Source organism: Chlorocebus sabaeus, chromosome 25 (assembly GCF_047675955.1).
Source record: "Chlorocebus sabaeus isolate Y175 chromosome 25, mChlSab1.0.hap1, whole genome shotgun sequence".
NCBI lineage: Eukaryota > Metazoa > Chordata > Mammalia > Primates > Cercopithecidae > Chlorocebus > Chlorocebus sabaeus.
Window position 1 is genome coordinate 69,652,571 of NC_132928.1, and position 18,161 is coordinate 69,670,731.

General features: G+C 43.5%; 1 protein-coding gene across 3 annotated transcripts in view; it reads left to right on the top strand.

Annotated features, from left to right (window-relative positions):
- The first annotated feature begins 10,431 nt into the window (after positions 1 to 10,431).
- The window catches only part of DISC1 (DISC1 scaffold protein), a 394,443-nt gene continuing 386,713 nt past the window's right edge, over positions 10,432 to 18,161 (top strand). For all 3 annotated transcript variants that reach the window (XM_007989799.3, XM_073011848.1, XM_073011849.1), the window contains exon 1: positions 10,432 to 10,671. In XM_007989799.3, the coding sequence (XP_007987990.3) occupies positions 10,602 to 10,671 (70 nt within the window). In that variant the 5' untranslated portion in view covers positions 10,432 to 10,601. The remainder of the gene's footprint in view (positions 10,672 to 18,161) is intronic.

Sequence of the window (18,161 nt, forward strand, 5' to 3'; positions counted from 1 at the left end):
TTCGTGTTTTATGTTCTATAGAAGTTTACAGGTGAGATCCCACTCCCAGAGGCTCTCGGGATCGAGGCTAACAGAAGCTCCATCTGAAAACTTACTTTTAATACTATAGAGGCAGAAAAAGAGCGATGAATCAAGCCCTGGCTTCTAAAGCTTCTGCCCAGATGTGAAACATATCTCCTCTGCTCACATTTCACTGACCAAAGCCCGTCACATGGCCATCTTCAGCTTCAAAGAGGTTGGGAAGGCATTCCCACTATGTGTCTGGATGCCAGCAAGTCAGAAATATTTGGTGAGTGCCTATGTGGCTACTGGTAGTTTAGTTCTCATGCCTATGTTCCAGTTTTGTCCTCTGAAAGGCCAAATCCGAAATTCAAAATCTTACAAACAGGTTTATACTTGAAAATGGGTAAACATTCTCGTGACATGAAGCTTAATAATATTCATGAGCTTATTTTTGGAAACTCTGTGCATCACACCTAAAAGAGAGCTCCCTGACTTCCTCAGCTCAGAGACTCTCTCGTTAGTTGGTCCCTAAGACCACAGTTGGAGACTGGTCCTACCTGCTATGGAAGTTTCACCGGCCAGGTGAAAAGAAAGAAAAAACCAGGATAAATGAGTCTTTGAGAAAGCAAAATTCACTCTTTTCAGGGAAGTGTCCTAGCTTCTATCACATATTTATTATTTTTTTGAGGTTAAAAAAGACTTTTCTGTATGAAATGGTGCGATGGTAATTGGTAGAAGTTTTTTTTTTTTTTTTTTTTTTTTTTTTTTTTAAAGAAATGTATGGTCAGGTGTGGTGGCTCACGCCTGTAATTCCAGCACTTGGGAAGGCTCAGGCAGGCAGATCACCCAAGGTCAGGAAAAGACCAGCCTGGCCAACATGGTGAAACCCCATCTCTACTAAAAATACAAAATTAGCCTGGGATGGTGGCACACGCCTGTAATCCCAGCTACTTGGGAGGCTGAAGCAGGAGAATTGCTTGAGCTCAGGAGGCAGAGGTTGCAGTGAGTCGAGATCGAGCCATTGCACTCCCAGCCTGGGCAAAAAAGAGCAAAACTCCATCTAAAAAATATATATATGTATAAATTTAGTTGGCGAAATAAAATGTGTCATTATATATCTCACCTTCTTGTTTTTTCTTAAGTTTTTAGCAACCAGCCATGAAACAAAGTTTAAAAGCCACTCATCTGGTTTCCCCTTTGTTTTCAAAGAAGGAAGCTAGAAAATAAAGTGATGTATCCCAAAACACACACATTTAACTGGAGAAAGAACCCCTAATCAATTCTTGAATTCACATTTCAAATTGGCTGAATGACATGAATCTTTCTTCCCCTGGAATAGCCTTACAGAGACCTGATCATTAACAGCATTTGCAAGAGAATATTAAAGCACATGATTACTTTATTCACTGTGTAACACATGAGGAATACAGACGAGATGGGAAAAATGTGAGTGGCTTAACGTCAAGCACTTCATTAATGAGACAAACTCCGGACTTTGGACAGTGGTCCACTTACAGGCACTGTCTTTGAAACTGCCTGCAGAGCCTCCTGAGATCTTCTTATGTGGCTGTTGAATTGGGGCATTTAAAAGCTCCTGATGGTTGCAATGTACATCAGTTTTGGGGGACGGGGAGGTCCCCTGTCTCTCATTAAGAAGACACAAGCCAGGAATTTATGCTGATCAGACAACATAAAAATCAGCCGTGAGAGGACTGGGTCAGAAAACGAAGGAAGAGGGGTTGGCCAGATGGTTAAAAATCAGAAAAAGAATCTTGAAATTGCTGAACTTTCTAATGCTAATAAGGTTGCCACCTATTATTATGGCCATTCATGTTGTCCCCTGTATATGAGAGCTGTGAGAATGACAAAGTGTTACCTGTCAGGGGTCACACGAGACAATCAATGTGAAAGATGGAAAGAGAGGGCCGGTGCCTATCACCTAAGAATGATAGGTGATATGGCCGAGGTGATAACCAGTGAGACGGGGGCGAGTATCTCTTTCTTGGTGGAAGCTGGCGTAAATGTAGACACGGATAGAGAACAAAGTCTACTTATTCAAAACAGAGAGCCAGGGGAAGAGCACTCCTCTCACAGTGAACTATTTAATTGTGAATAAATCTCTGACTGGAGAGATTCTGAGTTAGTGGGATTCGCTGTTCCTATATTACATGTGGTAAATTGGCAAAAACAGGTTTAAACCATTGAGTGGTAGGTCTTTATGTAGAGTAAAATTAATGTGCCCTTCCTTAATGGCTTTGGCTCTTTGACCATGTAAACACATTTTGAGTGCCACATCCTAGCAGAGGCTAATCACTGGGAGGTAGTTTCAGGCACCTCGGGATCACAGGTCTGGAGCAGGAGCCTGCAGCCTCTCTGCCAGTTTCCCATGAATTATCTCACCATTGTGGCTTTGAGACAATATGCACTGCAAAAGGAAGGTTATTTATATTATATATTTAGCCTAACACTAGGATAACATCCTTTGGCATGGCCACTATCTGATGGTATTTGAAACTGAACCAACTTCCTATTTCCAGGCATTAACTAATGAGAGTCTTCATGTTGTCTAATGTTATTTCCTGAGTTGAAGACTGATTTCTTTTCCCCAATTCATTCACATTTCTTTAAAGAAAAGATCTCCTTTAAACAATTAAATTTCCCAGAATTGTTTAAGCATTGTTATTGTTCTCAATGAGAATATTTCCTATTTAACTCTAGTTATGTAACTTGATGGGAATTTTCTTGAGTATCTATCATTGCCACACTCAGAGAATTTGCAGGACACTTGACAGATAAATCAACCAGCCTGTCAAGAGTCAGAATCTTAATTCAGATCATTCATTCCAACAAGTCTCTGGCCAGACAGGATGCAAAAATGAATAAGGCATGACATTTGCCCTCAAAGAGCTTACAATTTAGAAGGGGAGATGAAAAGGTACATTGATTATATATAAAGCATGATTGTCATAGCCTACCTTCTCCCCTCTCACCTTCCTCTGGGAATAAAATTAAGGAAAGGGAGAGAGAATATTATGCCTGAAAATGCAGCATACTTATTAGCTAAGTATAAGTCTCATTATATGAATGGAGAGTGACAGTTTGTACTCAGGCATCAGAAAATGCCATTTTGTTTAGTGAGAGAACAGTACTTGGTTGTGGGTAGGAATATGGGCTCTACAGCCAGATTCCCTGGGCCCAAATCTCTGCTCGGCCACTTACTATGTTTGAGATTTTGAGTAAGTTCTAATCTTCTGTGCTGCAGTTACCTCGTCTAGAAATGGATATAAAATCAGATTATTGTAAAGGTGAAATACCTTTAACAAGTTTAAATTGTGTAGAATAGTGTCTGGCATGTTGTAAGTGTCCATGTGTTATTATTAGTAAACTTCTAAGAGATTCCCATGTTCTTAAACATTTTAAGAAGATTCTTAAAATTTTTGGTAGTGATAATATTTTCTTTCCATTTAAATGTGGTAAAAAAAGCCATCATATTTACCATGCTTATGTGTAGAGGTCAGTAGTACTAATTTATTCACACTGTTTTGCAATGGATCTTTAGAGCTTTTTTTTGAGATGGAGTCTCGCTCTGTCATCACGCTGGAGTGCAGTGGCGCGATCTCGGCTCACTGTAACCTCCGCCCCCCAGGTTCAAGCAATTCCCCTGCTTCAGCCTCCCGAGTAGCTGGGACTACAGGCGCACGCCACCATGCCCAGCTAATTTCTGTACTTTCAGTAGAGACGGGGTCTCACCATGTTGGCCAGGATGGTCTCGATCTCTTGACCTCGTGATCTGCCTGCTTCGGCCTTCCAAAGTGCTGGGATTTCAGGCACTAGCCACTGTGCCCGGCCCTTTAGAACCTTTTATTTTACAAAACTTTTTTTAAAAGGATACTGTATATCCTTTAAACTACATCTCTTCATTTTCCCTTTCCCCAGTCCCCAGCAGCCATCAGTTTACTTTCTGTTTCTAGGAATCTTACTTCTTAGTTACTTCATATAAGTGAAATCACATAGTATTTGTTACCTGGCAAAAAAGTTATACATTTTACTTCCTCTGAGCTCCTAGATTCTGGCTACCTCTAGTATTTCATGTTCATTGACTGTGTAAATGTAATCTGTAGATATGCATAATTTCAGTACAACAGAGCAACTGCTGACCCTGTTAGTGATGCAAAGATTCTAGGCTGTGACCTCAGATTGTGTCAGCATGGCATTACTCTATTTTCAATCTCATGAAGACTTTGGTAGTATTCACAAGAAAGAGTTGTCCAGTAATTTAAATTTAAAAGCTTGATAGAACAATCATCCCTTCATCTTAGTTATCCTCTCTGTGGACAACCTTTACATGTGTTAACAGCCAGAACTTAGAAGCAGAGGGAAACTATAGATGTCATGTGTTTACTTGCAGGCAGCAGGATTCTTGGTGCCTAACCTTCACCATGACATTTAAAGTAGGCACAATTGGGGATGGCTGCCCAAAGTGATGGTCTCCACTTGCCCCTCATTCAGGGTTCCCTGGGGCTATGCTTGTCCTGTGTTCCTATGGGGTCCACTTCTTCAGTTACACTTGATGACCTGAGAGAGGGACTCCTGACCTACTGAGCTCACTAGGATCTTGCTCCTAAAGATCGAGAATTGGCTCCAAGAGGGTCAAGCTCTTCACGTGGCTAGATTACAAACAGGTAAACTTGGAAGCAGCTAGAAGCAGATGTGCAGAAAAAAGTAGGGATGAGCAAGACTTCCAGGGTCCTTCTGGCTTTCCAGAGCTGACTCTAGTGTTTCCAGAAGACCTGCTTCCTTATGCCTTCAGGCCCCATGAAATGACTCCTGTTTCCTCACCAAAATTTGTTTTACTTAAGTTAGAGTATATTGGTTTTGGTTAGTTGCAATTAAGAGTGCTAATTAATACAGCATTGTGTTGGAATGAGAAAGCTGTCAAAAAACTAAAGGAAGACTGCTATAGTACCCACACCAGAGATTTGGAGTTGGGAGGTTTATCAGTGAGGGATCAATTGGAGAAGGAGAACCACTATGAGTATTGTGGAATAAGAAATGTATTATAGGAATTAGACCTCACACCATTGTGAGAAGAACTGGAGAAGCAGAAGTCTAAAAAGGGAGCTGAAGGATCTGAGAAAAGTGTTTAACCAGCCCTGTGTGGGTGAATGAGTTGGGGCTTACAGAAAATCTGGGAGCTATGTATGTACAGCTGTTGGAGGAGGACTGTGAAGGGGCTGGCATAGACATCTACAGAAGGTTGATGGTTCTGTGTCTCCTTCCTCTGTGAATGTGCAGAGAAGCATCTCACAGGGAGCCTGGGGCTGCTATTGGTCCATGGAGCTAGTAGTTGAGGAGGAGACCTGGGCATGGAATAGGGAGAGGTAGGGCAAACTGGAAACCACCAGCACCTTTGCCTCTGTCTCTGACTGTCTCCAACCAACAGTAACCTTAGAACAAAATGACTACTGCTCACTGCCACTTCCCAAATATTATTCTTTTGGCCAAGTGTAGCTGGGATCCATTCAAGGAAGGTGATTCTGCCAAACATAGATCCCAGAATAATCAAGGTGAAAATAGAATAATCCTGCACACAGATCTTTGATAAGACTAGGACTATATAATACATAACAGCTAGGAAAAAATATATAAATTTTCCCCAAGTGCTTCTAAGGAACAAACATATTTGGGAACCATATCCACCTAGCCTAGTCAACTAAATTAAAAGCCGGAGTCATCTTAGATGCTTTCTTCTCAATTACCCTCAACATCTAGTTACCGAGTTTCATATAATTTTACTTCCTAAGTGTCTCTTGAATACGGCCCCATTTTCTCTCTTTCTCTCTCACTCTCTTTCCTCTCATTTTGACACAAGGTCTTACTTTGTCATCTAAGCTGGAATGCATCGACATCAACATGGCTTACTGCAGCCTCAACCTCCCAGACTCAAGTGATCCTCCTGCCTCAGCCCCCAAGTAGCTGGAAATACAGGTGCATGCCACCATACCCAGTTATTATTTTTTTTTTTTTGTAGAGATGGGGTTTCACCATGTCAGCCAGACTGGTCTTGAACTCCTAGACTCAAGTGTTCCATCGTATTGGCTTCCCAAAGTGCTGGGATTACAGGTGTGAGCCACTGCGCTCAGCCAGTCATATCTTCTCCATCCTCGTTACAAATGTTCATGGTCTCTTACCTGGAATTCCTACCTGTTTCCTAATCAGTCTTTCTGTGTCTACCACAAATCTGTCCATACTACCACTACAGAAGGGGGTCCAAACCGTCATTGTACTTTAGAATCACCTGGAGGACTTAAAAAAATCCATTGTCTGGGCTCCACTCTAGACCATATATCAGACCCTCTCACAGCAACCTTCTATGGTACCACTGTTACCTTTGCTTTGCAGATGAGCAGACTGAGACTTAGCAGAGGGTTAAATAACTTTTCAAGGTCCACAGCTGAGAAGTAGTGGAGCTCAGATATGGTGCCGTTATCTGAGTGCAGAGTGTATCCTCCTAACCACATAGTATGACGCCTTCCAGACTATGCCACAGGGCTAATGAGATGGTTGGTAGGACCAGTGGTGGAGGTATGGAACACAATTAGAAGTATAGAATCGAGGGGAAAGGAATGGGAATGGTGTTCAATTCGGTTGGTTTGAATGGATTCTTAGACAACCAAGTGGTGCTGTTCAGGGCGCAGTTGGAAATACAATGAAGCTCAGTCTAATTTCGAGCTAGTGAAGGATGGACAGGAGGAAATGGACACAAAAGACAGTTCCGAGGCAAAAAGGACAGGATCCAATGGCTGAATGAAAGGGACGAAGGTGACAGGGGATGTAGGATTGGCGGGGAATACAAGAAAAGAGTCAAGCTATCTTGAAGAAAAGTTTAATACAGGAAAGGCAGCAGTTTTGGGAATGTGCTGGAGAGGACCATGAGAATCGTTTTGGCAATATTAACTCTGAGAACCTAACAGAATCTGAAAGTTGGAAATATGAATCTGGAGTTTGGGAGAGAGGTTGCAGTCAGGGATTCTGACTGAGGTTGCATTGGGTGCCTGAAACCCTGGAAGTGGATGAGAGGGATGAGTAAGTTCAAGAATGAGAGATGCTCAAGAAAAGAAGCAGGCCATGGATTCAATTCTAGGGAGGTCCAAGATAAGGGGTGGGTAGAAGGGGAGAAACCAATGGAGGAGACCCAAAGAAAGGAGTGAGCAAGTGGGAGGAGGACAGAAAATAGATAGATAGATAGATAGATAGATAGATAGATAGATAGATAGATAGAGAAGACAGAAGAGAAAGAGACAGAGAGAGGACAAAGAGAGAAACAGAGAGAGATAAAGAGAGGGAGGAGAAAGAGATAGAAAAAGAGAGAGAGAAGAAAAAGATAGAGAAAGAGGCGAGAGAGAGAGAAGAGAAAGATTAATTTTAAGGAATTGGCTCACTTGATTTTAAGGTCTAGCAAGTTTGAAATTTAAGGGCAGGCTGCTAGGCTAAAAATTCAGGCAGGATTTGAGGTCTCTCTCTTTATGTCTCTCTCTTTATTGAGACAGGGTCTCACTCTATTAGCCCAGGCAGTGGTGCAATCACTGCTCATTGCAGCCTCAACCTCCTGAGCTAGAGTGATCCTCCTGCTTCAGCCTCCCAAGTAGCTGGGACTACAGGTACAGGCCACTGTGCTGGCTAATTAATTTTTTTTTCTTTATAGAAAGGGTTTTGCCAAGCAATGGGTAAAGAATTTCCTAAATGGTGATGGGATAACTGGCTAGTCATATGCAGAAGATTGAAAATGGACTCTTACCTTACACTTTATACAAAGTTAACTAAAGATGGATTAAAGACTTAAATGTAAAACCCAAAACTATAAAATCCCTGCAAGACAACCTAGGCAATACCATTCAGGACGTAGGCATGGGCAAAGATTTCATGACGAAGATGCTAAAAGCAAAAACTGACAAATGGGATCTAATTAAACTAAAGAGCTTCTGAACAGCAAAAGAAACTATCAACAGAGTAAACAGACAACCTACAAAATGGGAAAACAATTTTCCAAACTGCGATCTAACAAAGATCTAATATCCAGCATCTTATAAGAAACTTATATTTACAAGAAAAAAACCATACAACCCAATTAAAATGTGAGCAAAGGACATGAACAGACACTTTTCAAAAGAAGACATACACGCGGACAACAGTCATGAAAAAAAGCTCAACATCACTGATTATCAGATAAATGCAAATCAAAACCACAGTGAAACACTAACACCGGTCAGAATGGCTATTATTATTATTATTGCTATTATTTTGACACAGAGTCTCGCTCTGTTGCCCAGGCTGGAGTGCAGTGGCGCAATCTGCTCACTGCAAGCTCTGCCGCCTCCCGGGTTCACACCATTCTCCTGCCTCAGCCTCCCTAGAAGCTGGGACTACAGGCGCCCGCCACCACGCCCGGCTAATGTTTTTGTATTTTCAGTAGAGACGGGGTTTCACCATGTTCGCCAGGATGGTCTCCATCTCCTGATCTTGTGATCCACCCGCCTCGGCCTCCCAAAGTGCTGAGATTACAGGTGTGAGCCACCACGCCCGGCCTAGAATGGCTATTATTAACAACTCAAAAAATAACAGATGCTAGAGAAGTTGTGGAGAAAAAGGAACACTTTTACACTGTTGGTGGGAATGTAAATTAGTTCAGCTGTTGTGGAAGACAGTGTGGTGATTCCTCAAAGACCTAAAGACAGAAATACTGTTTGACCCAGCAATCCTATAACTGGGTATACACCCAAAGGAATATACATCATTCTTTTACAAAGACACATGCACACACATGTTCACTGAAGCACTATTCACAACAGCAAAGATATGGTATCAATCTAAATGCCCATCAATGATAGGCTGGATAAAGAAAATATAGTACATATATACCATGGAATACTATGCAGCCATAAAAAAGAATGGGATCATGTCCTTTGCAGGGACATGGATGGAGCCAGAGGCCATTATCCTTAGCAAACTAACACAAGAAGAGAAAACCAAACACAGAATGTTCTCACTTATAAGTGGGAGATAAATGATGAGAACACATGCACACATAGAGGGGAACAGCACACTGGTGCCTTTGGAGGGTGGAGGGTCGGAGAAGGGAGATGATCAAGAAAAACAACTAATGAGCACTAGGCTTAATACCTGGGTGACAAAATACTCTGTACAGCAAACACCCATGACACAAGCTTACCTATGTAACAAACTGATCTTAAAATAAAAGTTAAACAAAAAAGAGGGTCTTATTATGTTGCCCAGGCTGGTCTCAAACTTCTGGACTCAAGTGAATGTCCCACCTTGGCCTCCCAAAGGGCCCAGCTTTAGATATTCATACATTTATTTATTTTTAGAGACATGGTGGGGGTGTGGGGGGTCTCTCTCTGTCACCTGGGCTGGAGTGCAGTGGCCCCATCATAGCTCACTGAAGCCTTGAACTCCCGGGCTCAAGCAATCCTCCCACCTAAGCCTGCCGAGTAGCTGGGACTGCAGGAGTGCACTACCATGCCGGGCAAACACACTGATTTTAAGCACAACGGTGTGCTTTCAGTCTTAAGGATCTTCAGCTTTTGAAGGCCCTCAGCCTTCCTCTAGTTCTAACTCCTCTCGTTCTGAGGAGATCCTTCCCATTCTTGCAGAACGTCTCCCCAACTCTTCTTCTTCTTCACAGTTCTCCCTCCTATCCTTGAACCATCTGCAAGAGGTTTTGTGCCAAGCCTCTGGCACATGGCACATTCTATCTCATGTTGTGATTTGGTTTTCTATGCACGTGCTCTCCTTCTAGCCTGGAGGTGAGCTGCTTAATGACAAAGAGCTCATGTGTAGCCCTTCCTTGTACCCATTGTCCTATAGCAGGTGCTACCTAGGGGGTGCTCCAGTAGCTTCCTTGAATGAACCAAAGAGAAGGGGTGAAGGGGATGAGTCAGTTGCCTAGGAGCTTGCATGGACTCCTGTGTCCTGGAACCAGCCTGTGTCCTGGAACCTGCCCGGAGCTGCTGGAAGGTGCTAGAAGTTGGAATCCCATCTCATTTCTAAACATCTGCTCCCACTCATCTCTTTCCAGGGTCATCAGTCATCCCCACTCCGCCTCCCCGCCCCCACTTTGTATAAATGAGTTCCTCAGATCCCTGCATCTTCTCCATCACTGTGTGGTCACTTCTCAAATCACGCGTCTGGAAGGCGCCCTCCTGTACCCCATCCTGGAGGCTTCCTGCACTTCCCCTCTTGTTTCCTCCAGAAATGAGTCAGAGTGAAAGCAAACTTTCTGAGGTCCTGAGATCCCGGAGACAGGCTGTGAGGGCCGCTGGCCCCGCCCTCTCCAGCTGCGTGTGTGTGTGTGTGTGTGTGTGTGTGTGTGTGTGTGTGTGTGTGTATGTGTGTGCGCGCGCGCGCGTGAGGGGCCAATGCTGGAAAGGAAACAGCGGCCTCGCTGAGGAGAAGAAAGGAGCCGCCCCCTTCGTCGCCAGCCCCCTCCTCACTTCCCGTCCGGCGCGCTGCTCCCTTCCCCCTCGGGGAGCGAGCAGGAGGCGGCCCAGGCGGAGCGGGAGGAGCTGGCAGCGGGGCGCATGCCAGTTGGGGGTCCCCAGGGCGCCCCGGCCGCCGCCGGCGGCGGCGGCGGCGTGGGCCACCGCGCAGGTAGGGGAGCTGCCACCGCGTCCTAGCACGTCCTGCGGGGTCCTGGCAGGGAGGGCGCGCTCTGGCCTCCAGGAAGTCCTGTAGGTCAGGGCGTGCCTCTGTTAACAACCCCTTTCGAGGTGAGGGAAACTGAGGCAGGACGCGCGGCCTGCGAGGCTGAGAGAAGAGCGAGTCGGGCCAGGTCCCTGACCTAGGACTGTGGAGCAATCCCCGGGGACCGGCAGTTTGCGAAACTGCAGGCGTCTGACCCGCGCCCCCGCTGAGTGTCCAGGTGACCGGGAAAGGTTACAGGCGTTTGGATCCGTCCCGGGACACCTGCGCGACCCGCACTCTCGTTGCGGTGCGCCCCAGCCCGCACCCCCTCGGGACAGGGGACGTCCCGCCCGCCTAACCCCAAGACCCAGCTGGATCTCGGGTTCCACCCCTTCGGGAACCTGGAGGGAGGAGGCTGGGAGCGGGACCAGGAACTGGTGCCTTTGCCTTCCCTAGGGGCTGCTCTGAAATCAGTGTCACCGCCCACTTCCTACTTGGCTACTGTAACGGCCACGGCCCAAGCCCGAGACTGCTCTGTTTCCACCGCCTGGAGCGCGGGTCTCACTGTCAACTCTTAGTGATGACCACTGAGTGGATGGTTGTTTTTCAACAATGACAGCACTTCTACCTTCTGACTCTTAAAATGTGAGGTTTTCCAAAGACAGTGAGATTTGGAGTTAGGGAGTGCTGCCATGTGCCCTTGCTGGGTGAGGACAGGGCCGGGTCAGTCGTTTAACCTCTCAGAGCCTCAGTCTCCTGAAATGCAAAAGAGAACGCTCATAACCTGGCCTCCCTGTGTTGCTAGGTTTGTTGTATGGGAAATCAGTTTGCAAAGTGTTATCATCGACTGGACCAATTTGAATTGGACAGCACTAGGACCATAGGAACTGGAGTTTGGAGAAAATCTGCCTGCATGTCAATCCTGGACATGCAGGAGACTATGACAGTACCTACTTCATAGGGTTGTTACACGGTTTAACTGTGATGGTGGAAGTGAAGCACGTTGCCCAATGCCTGAGATACCTAGTATCTCAAAAAACCTTAGTTGCCATTTTTCCTAGGCAAAATCTAAATAATTACGAGTAATGTGAGAATACCAGTTTGATTTGATTAACGTAGGAATGGTAGGGCATTTAAAAATAAATGTAGTTTTCTTGTGCTGGGCATGGTACATGAAGTCCTCTGAGGTTCAGTTCCATGCCACAGAGCAAAAAGAGCCCTGGACAAGACACCCGCTTTTCGGGCTCTTTGACTTTGAGCCTGTTTTCTCATCTGTTTACAGAAAAGATAAAAGAAAAATGGGGGTAGTAATTACTGCCTTTTGTAATGATCACATTGCCTGAGGATCAAATGGGGCAAAAGATCTGAAAGCACCTTGTGGAGTATGAGTCACTATGCACATATAAAATATGATAGTACTAGGAGGGAATGGTAACATCTGCAGGTTTTTAGAGCTTAAAATGTGCCAGACATTTTATTATGAATTCCTTTGATGAAATCCTCCCCACATCTTTATGGGACTGGGATTACAGTCCTCATTTCCCTGTGGCAAAGCTGAGGTTCAGGGTCACCCTGCTTGGTTCCCAAGCTCACAGAGCTCTTAAGTGTAAAGCCAGGATTAGAACCCTGGTGTGGGTGCTACTCACAACTGTGTTCTTGGCGACTTGCCAAACTGAAATTATAGCGTGGAGCTGTGATTCAAAACAGACCTATATTAGAATTTAGGTAATTTTTTTTTTTTTTTCTTTAAGAGACAGGGTCTTGCGCTGTCACCTAGGATGGAGTGTAGTGGCACAATTATGGCTCACTGTAGCCTTGAACTCCTGGGCTCAAGTGATCCTCCTGTTCCAGCTTTCTGAGTAGTTGGGATTACAGGTGCATGCCACCATGCCCACCTAATTATTTTTTTTAGAGACGGAGTCTTGCTATGTTGCTCAGGCTGGTCTCCACCTCCTGGCTTCAATCATTCCTCCCACTTTGGCCTCCCAAAGCGCTAGGATTACAGGCATGAGCCACCAGGCCCAAACTCCATCCTGCGTATCTGTAGACCCGAAATGTAAGAGTGAATTGTTAGTACTGGCAAAAGAGGCTTTGGCATAATTTTAATTTCCTTCAGCCTTGTTTTATAAAATATACTTTGTCTTCTTGTAAAACAAATGATGACAATTTGCAGAAAAGTTATTAAAACATTGAAAGAACAGGTTGCAAGATCTCATCGCAAATCTCAAAGTGGTATCTGGATTGTTTTGTTTCAACACTCATTTGCCAGAACCCTTAGGATAGCACATGAGGCGTAAACAGAAATCGAGGCTTTGGGTGTCATAGCTACTTTGCAGGGCTGGGCCCCAGGACTTTTCTGCAGGAAGTTCATTGCCCACCCAAGATGCCTCCAGAAGAAAGCAGAAACTTCTGAGAGGAGCGTGAAGGCTCTGTTTCTGTGCTGCACAAACAATTCCTAGTTTATTTGTTTCCTAAATTGTTTATCTTATTGGTTTTTGTGTTTCCAAAAGCAATGCATGCTCATTACAGGAAGCACAGAAAACTACAAACAAGTAAATGAACACTAAAAACGACTGTAATCTCACCAAGGTAGACAAATAGCTTGGTGTCTCTGTCCTTGTAACCCATTTCTATGCTGCATGCATCCATTTGTGTCTATTTCAAAAGTGAGATGCAACTATTGTTGTTTTTTGTTAAATGACAAAAATAGTACTTGCTAATTGCTCAAACATTATGACATTAATGTAGAAAAAAAGCCAATTTATTATGCTCATTAAAACTTTTTCTTTTTTTTTAAATCTAAAAATTTTGATTGGCGAAGGATTAGACTAAATTGTTGATGTTTGAATTGTATTGTGGTTTTGGTTAAAGTTTGATGCAGGACCTTCAGAGCAAAGACAGGGTACAATGGTGAACTTTAAACAAGTTTTGTTTTTTTTTTTTTTTGAGACGGAGTCTCATTCTGTCCTCGGGCTGGAGTGCAGTGGCACGATCTCGGCTCACTTGCAAGCTCCGCCTCCTGGGTTTAAGCGATTCTCCTGCCTCAGCCTCTGGAGTCGCTGGGATTACAGGTGCCCACCACCATGTCCAGCTAATTTTTGTATTTTTAATAGAGATGGGGTTTCACCATGTTGGCCAGCATGGTCTCGATCTCCTGACCTTGTGATCTGCCTGCCTTGGCCTCCCAAAATGCTGGGATTACAGGCATGAGCCACTGTGCCCGGCCCTTTAAACAAGACTTAAAGACCAGTGCACAAAGTTTCTGAGACCACGCCCGGCCCTTTAAACAAGGTTTAAAGACCAGCACACAAAGTTTCTGAGTACAAAAATAGGTAATATTTTAGGTTAGGGTCATTAGACCAGAATTAGAATCATTCTTTTCTTTTCTTTTTTTAATTAAAAAAGATGGGGTCTCCTTTTGTTGGCCAGATTGACCTTGAACTCCTGACCTCAAGCAACTCTCCAGCCTTGACCTCCCAAAGTAGTAGGATTACAGATGTGAACCATTGCACCTGGCCACAATCATTCTTTTGAAAATAATGATGGTAATTCAGTTTATATGCTGTGTTCTCATGCAACCCAAGCAGACCCCACTGCTTCCAGAGATTCCCTTGGCAGCCACCCTGGGTTGAGGACGGTCCCCTCCTGGCACAGCTGGAACCACCGGTGAAGAGCCATTTTTCAGTCAGCACCATTTAGTAATACAAGACTTTTAGCCTTGAGGAGTCTTCCGTTGTTAGTTCCTAACTTTAATGACTTTGTGGTAAAAATTCCTTAGCGAATGACTTCTGTGCAACAATCACGTAATTTTTAAAATTCCAGATGCTTTAGCCATTCAGAATCCATTTTTTTCTTTCAAAACCAGAGTTCACCAGCTGCTTCTCTTGAGTCAAGACTTTGCAATCAGCTTTCAAATGTTCATACCACGTAGAAGCAGGAAGAGAGAACTGTGGATGGGCAATGAATGAAATACTGACATTTAGCTGTAGAAAGTAGGCAGGGACTAACATGGTGCGTACAGCCTCTTTTATGACTACTAGTCCTGTATCTGCTTCCTTTCCCTGCCCCATTTTCCCCTTTGGCCACTTGCTTTTTGTCATGATTCAGAAATGGATGCTAGACATTGTGGGCTCCCTCCAGTCACCAGGGTCACTGCTCACTGACTTATGAACAGAATCACAGAACTTATTTTCAGATGAAGCTTCGAAACAGCAATTGGCTAAACTCCTTGTGTTCTGGCAGGTAAGATGTCGGCATCCTTATTTAACAAATGATGCTACTGAGAACTATGTATGTAGAGACGGAGTCTCAAAATAAGTGCAGTTATGCCTCGCATAATGACATTTTGGTCAATGTCACATATGTGATAGTGGTCTCATAAGATTATAGTGGGCTGACAATTTCCTATTGCCTAGTATTTACTCTACATTTTGTTGTTACTTTGTGTACTTCTACTTAGTAAAAAAAAGTTAACTGTAAACCAGCCTCAAGCAGGTCCTTCAGGAGGTATCCAGAAGACGGCATTGGTGTCATAGGAGATGATGGCTCCATGCATGTTTTTGCCTTGAAGACTTTCCAATGGGACAAGGTGTAGAGGTGGAAGGCAGGGATGGTGATGATCCTGACTCTGGGTAGGCCCAGGCTAGTGTGCGTGTTTGTGTCTTAGTTTTTAAAAAAAAGTTTGAAAAGTAAAAAAATAAAAATTAAAAACAGGAGCTTATAGAATAAGGATATAGAGAAAAAATATTTTTGTACAGCTGCACAATGTATTTGTGTTTTAAGCTTTGTGTCATTATAAAAAAGTCAAAAAGTTAAAAAAAATTAAAAAATTATTATATATAAAGAAAAAAAGTTACGGTATGCTAAAGATAATTTATTGTTGAAGAAAAAATTTAAATGAATTTAGTATAGCCTAAGTGTACAGTGTTTATAAATACAGTATCATAAAATTATGTCCTCGGCCCTTGCATGCACTCACCACTCACTCACTGACTCACCCAGAGCAACTTCCAGTCCTCCATGCATGATAAGCCTCCTATACAGGTGACCATTTTTCATCTTTTATAGTGTATTTTTACTGTATCTTGTCTATGTTTAGATATGTTTAGATGGAAAAGTACTTACCATTGTGTTACGACTGCCTATATAGTGTGCAGTACAGCAACATACTGCACAGGTTTGTAGCCTAGAAACAATAGGCTATACAGTATAGCTTGGGTGTGTCATGGCCTATACCATCTAGGTTTTTGTGAGTACACTCCACGATGTTTGCATGACAAAATGACCTGATGACACGTTTCTCAGAACCTGTCCCTGTCAATAAGTGATGCCTGACTGTGATTGAAATAAGTAGCTCCACATGATTTTTCTCATGTCAACTTCAGCTTAATTTTCCAGCCACATGGCCTTGTGCTTGCTCATCATAAAAAAAAGTGGATAAAATTCTACCCCTTCAGCCACAACATTTGCCTGTCATGAATGGAATTTTATCCTTTATTTTTCAGAGTTCAGATTTTGAGCTCTCAGAGAAATGCAAATAAGACTGTAAGCTCCTTGAGGTGAGGAACAGCAATCTCTGAAGATAAATCATATATTTATTGTAGAATATTGAATGTTGTAAGTGGCAGTAGAGATCATGTAATCTGGCATCCTTATTTTACAGGTGAGAACACTGAGAAACAGCAGCAGAGCAATTGTTAGAACCTGGTTCCTCTTCGCTTACTTAGAACTGTTTTCATTAAGTTGTGTTTCATTTCATAGTTCTGTGTAATTCGTCCCTGCTTAAGATACATTAACTGAATTGAACTGAATCCCTTTTTTTTTTTTGAGCCATAATGGCTCTTAAAAACTTAGATTTTCAGCCGGGTGTGGTGGCTCATGCCTGTAATCCCAGCAGTTTGGGAGGCCGAGGTGGGCAGATGACCTGAGGTCAGGAGTTCGAGACCAGCCTGGCCAACATGGCAGAACCCCGTCTCTAGTAAAAATACAAAAATTAGCTGGATGTGGTAGCTTGAGCCTGTAATCCCAGCTACTCAGGATGTTGAGGCTGGAGAATTGCTTGAACCTGGGAGGCGCAGGTTGCAGTGAGCTGAGATCATGTCACTGTATACCAGCTTGGGCTACGGAGAGAGACTCTGTTAAAAAAAAAAAAAAAAAAAAATTGTTCATGAACTCATTATTTGTTTATTCGACATTTATTGAGTGCCTACTTGGCTCAGAATTAGAATTAGCATGAGAGTCACACATTAGAAAGCTATCACATTTTGACTTAATTAAAAAAAAAAACTTGCTAAAAATAGTTATCCATTGATGGAATAGGCTACCGTGAAAGACAGAGAGCTTTTTGTCGTTGGAAGTATGTAGGGCAGTGTTGGATGACTCTAGGGGGACTGTCATGGAGGTTCTGCACTGGGGAGGGGGCTGCATAGAATGACAAATGGGAACCCTTCCAGCGCTAAGATGCTGTGGTCATTGTCCTGCAGGATTGGGACTGTGCAGGATTTGAGCTACTGTGTAAATTTCCTATTCCCTGCTCATTGGACTTTCACATTTTGCTTCCTTCCCTCACCCAGGTGGTTCCATTTCAGGAAGCCTAGATAGCTTCTTTGCAGTCATCTGCCTGAATGTAGTAGCTACTTTAACTCCCCAGAGCTATACAGGTCTAGGATTGATATTAATCATTAACACAGTTGTGTTCACCCAGGTGTACAAATCTACCAGGAATAGAAACGTGCATTTGACAGGTGGCCCTGCATGGAGACTAATCGCTTTCACAGGTTGAAAGGTGAAATATCTAAAGTTTAATGAGTAAGTTGTGTCCTGAGTGTGGAATCTGAGTTGAAATTGCATTTTGTGACATGTACACCTACCTAACTTTTCTTTATCATACCTGTCATCTCTTTTTTTTTTTTGAAACGGAGTCTTACTCTGTAACCCAGGTTGGAGTGCAGTGGTACAGTCCTGGCTCATTGCAACCTCCTCCTCCCAGGTTCAAGCAATTCTCCTGCCTCAGCCTCCCGAATAGCTGGGATTACAGGCATACCCCACCATGCACAGCTAATTTTTGTATTTTTAGTAGAGACAGAGTTTCACCATGTTGGTCAGGCTGGTCTTGAACTCCTGACCTCAAGTGATCTGCCTACCTTGGCCTCTTGAAGTGCTGGGATTACAGGAGTGAGCCGCCGCGGCTGGCCTATACCTGTCATCTCCTGATCTGTGAGTAGACTGATTGTTGGACTTTATCTTTAACACAGGAGAATGTGCGTGTTTTGCATTTATAAGTGAAAGCATGCCTCATCTTTCTCCAACACTGATAGGAAAACGAAGATTATTTTACAGCAGTCAAGTGAAAAAAAAAAGTAAATACAGAGGTAAAATGGGGTTCTTATGTTTCTGCTACACTGGAAACTTAGAGTTTCAAGAGCTGTTTTGGGATCATAAATCTTCTGAAGAAAAAA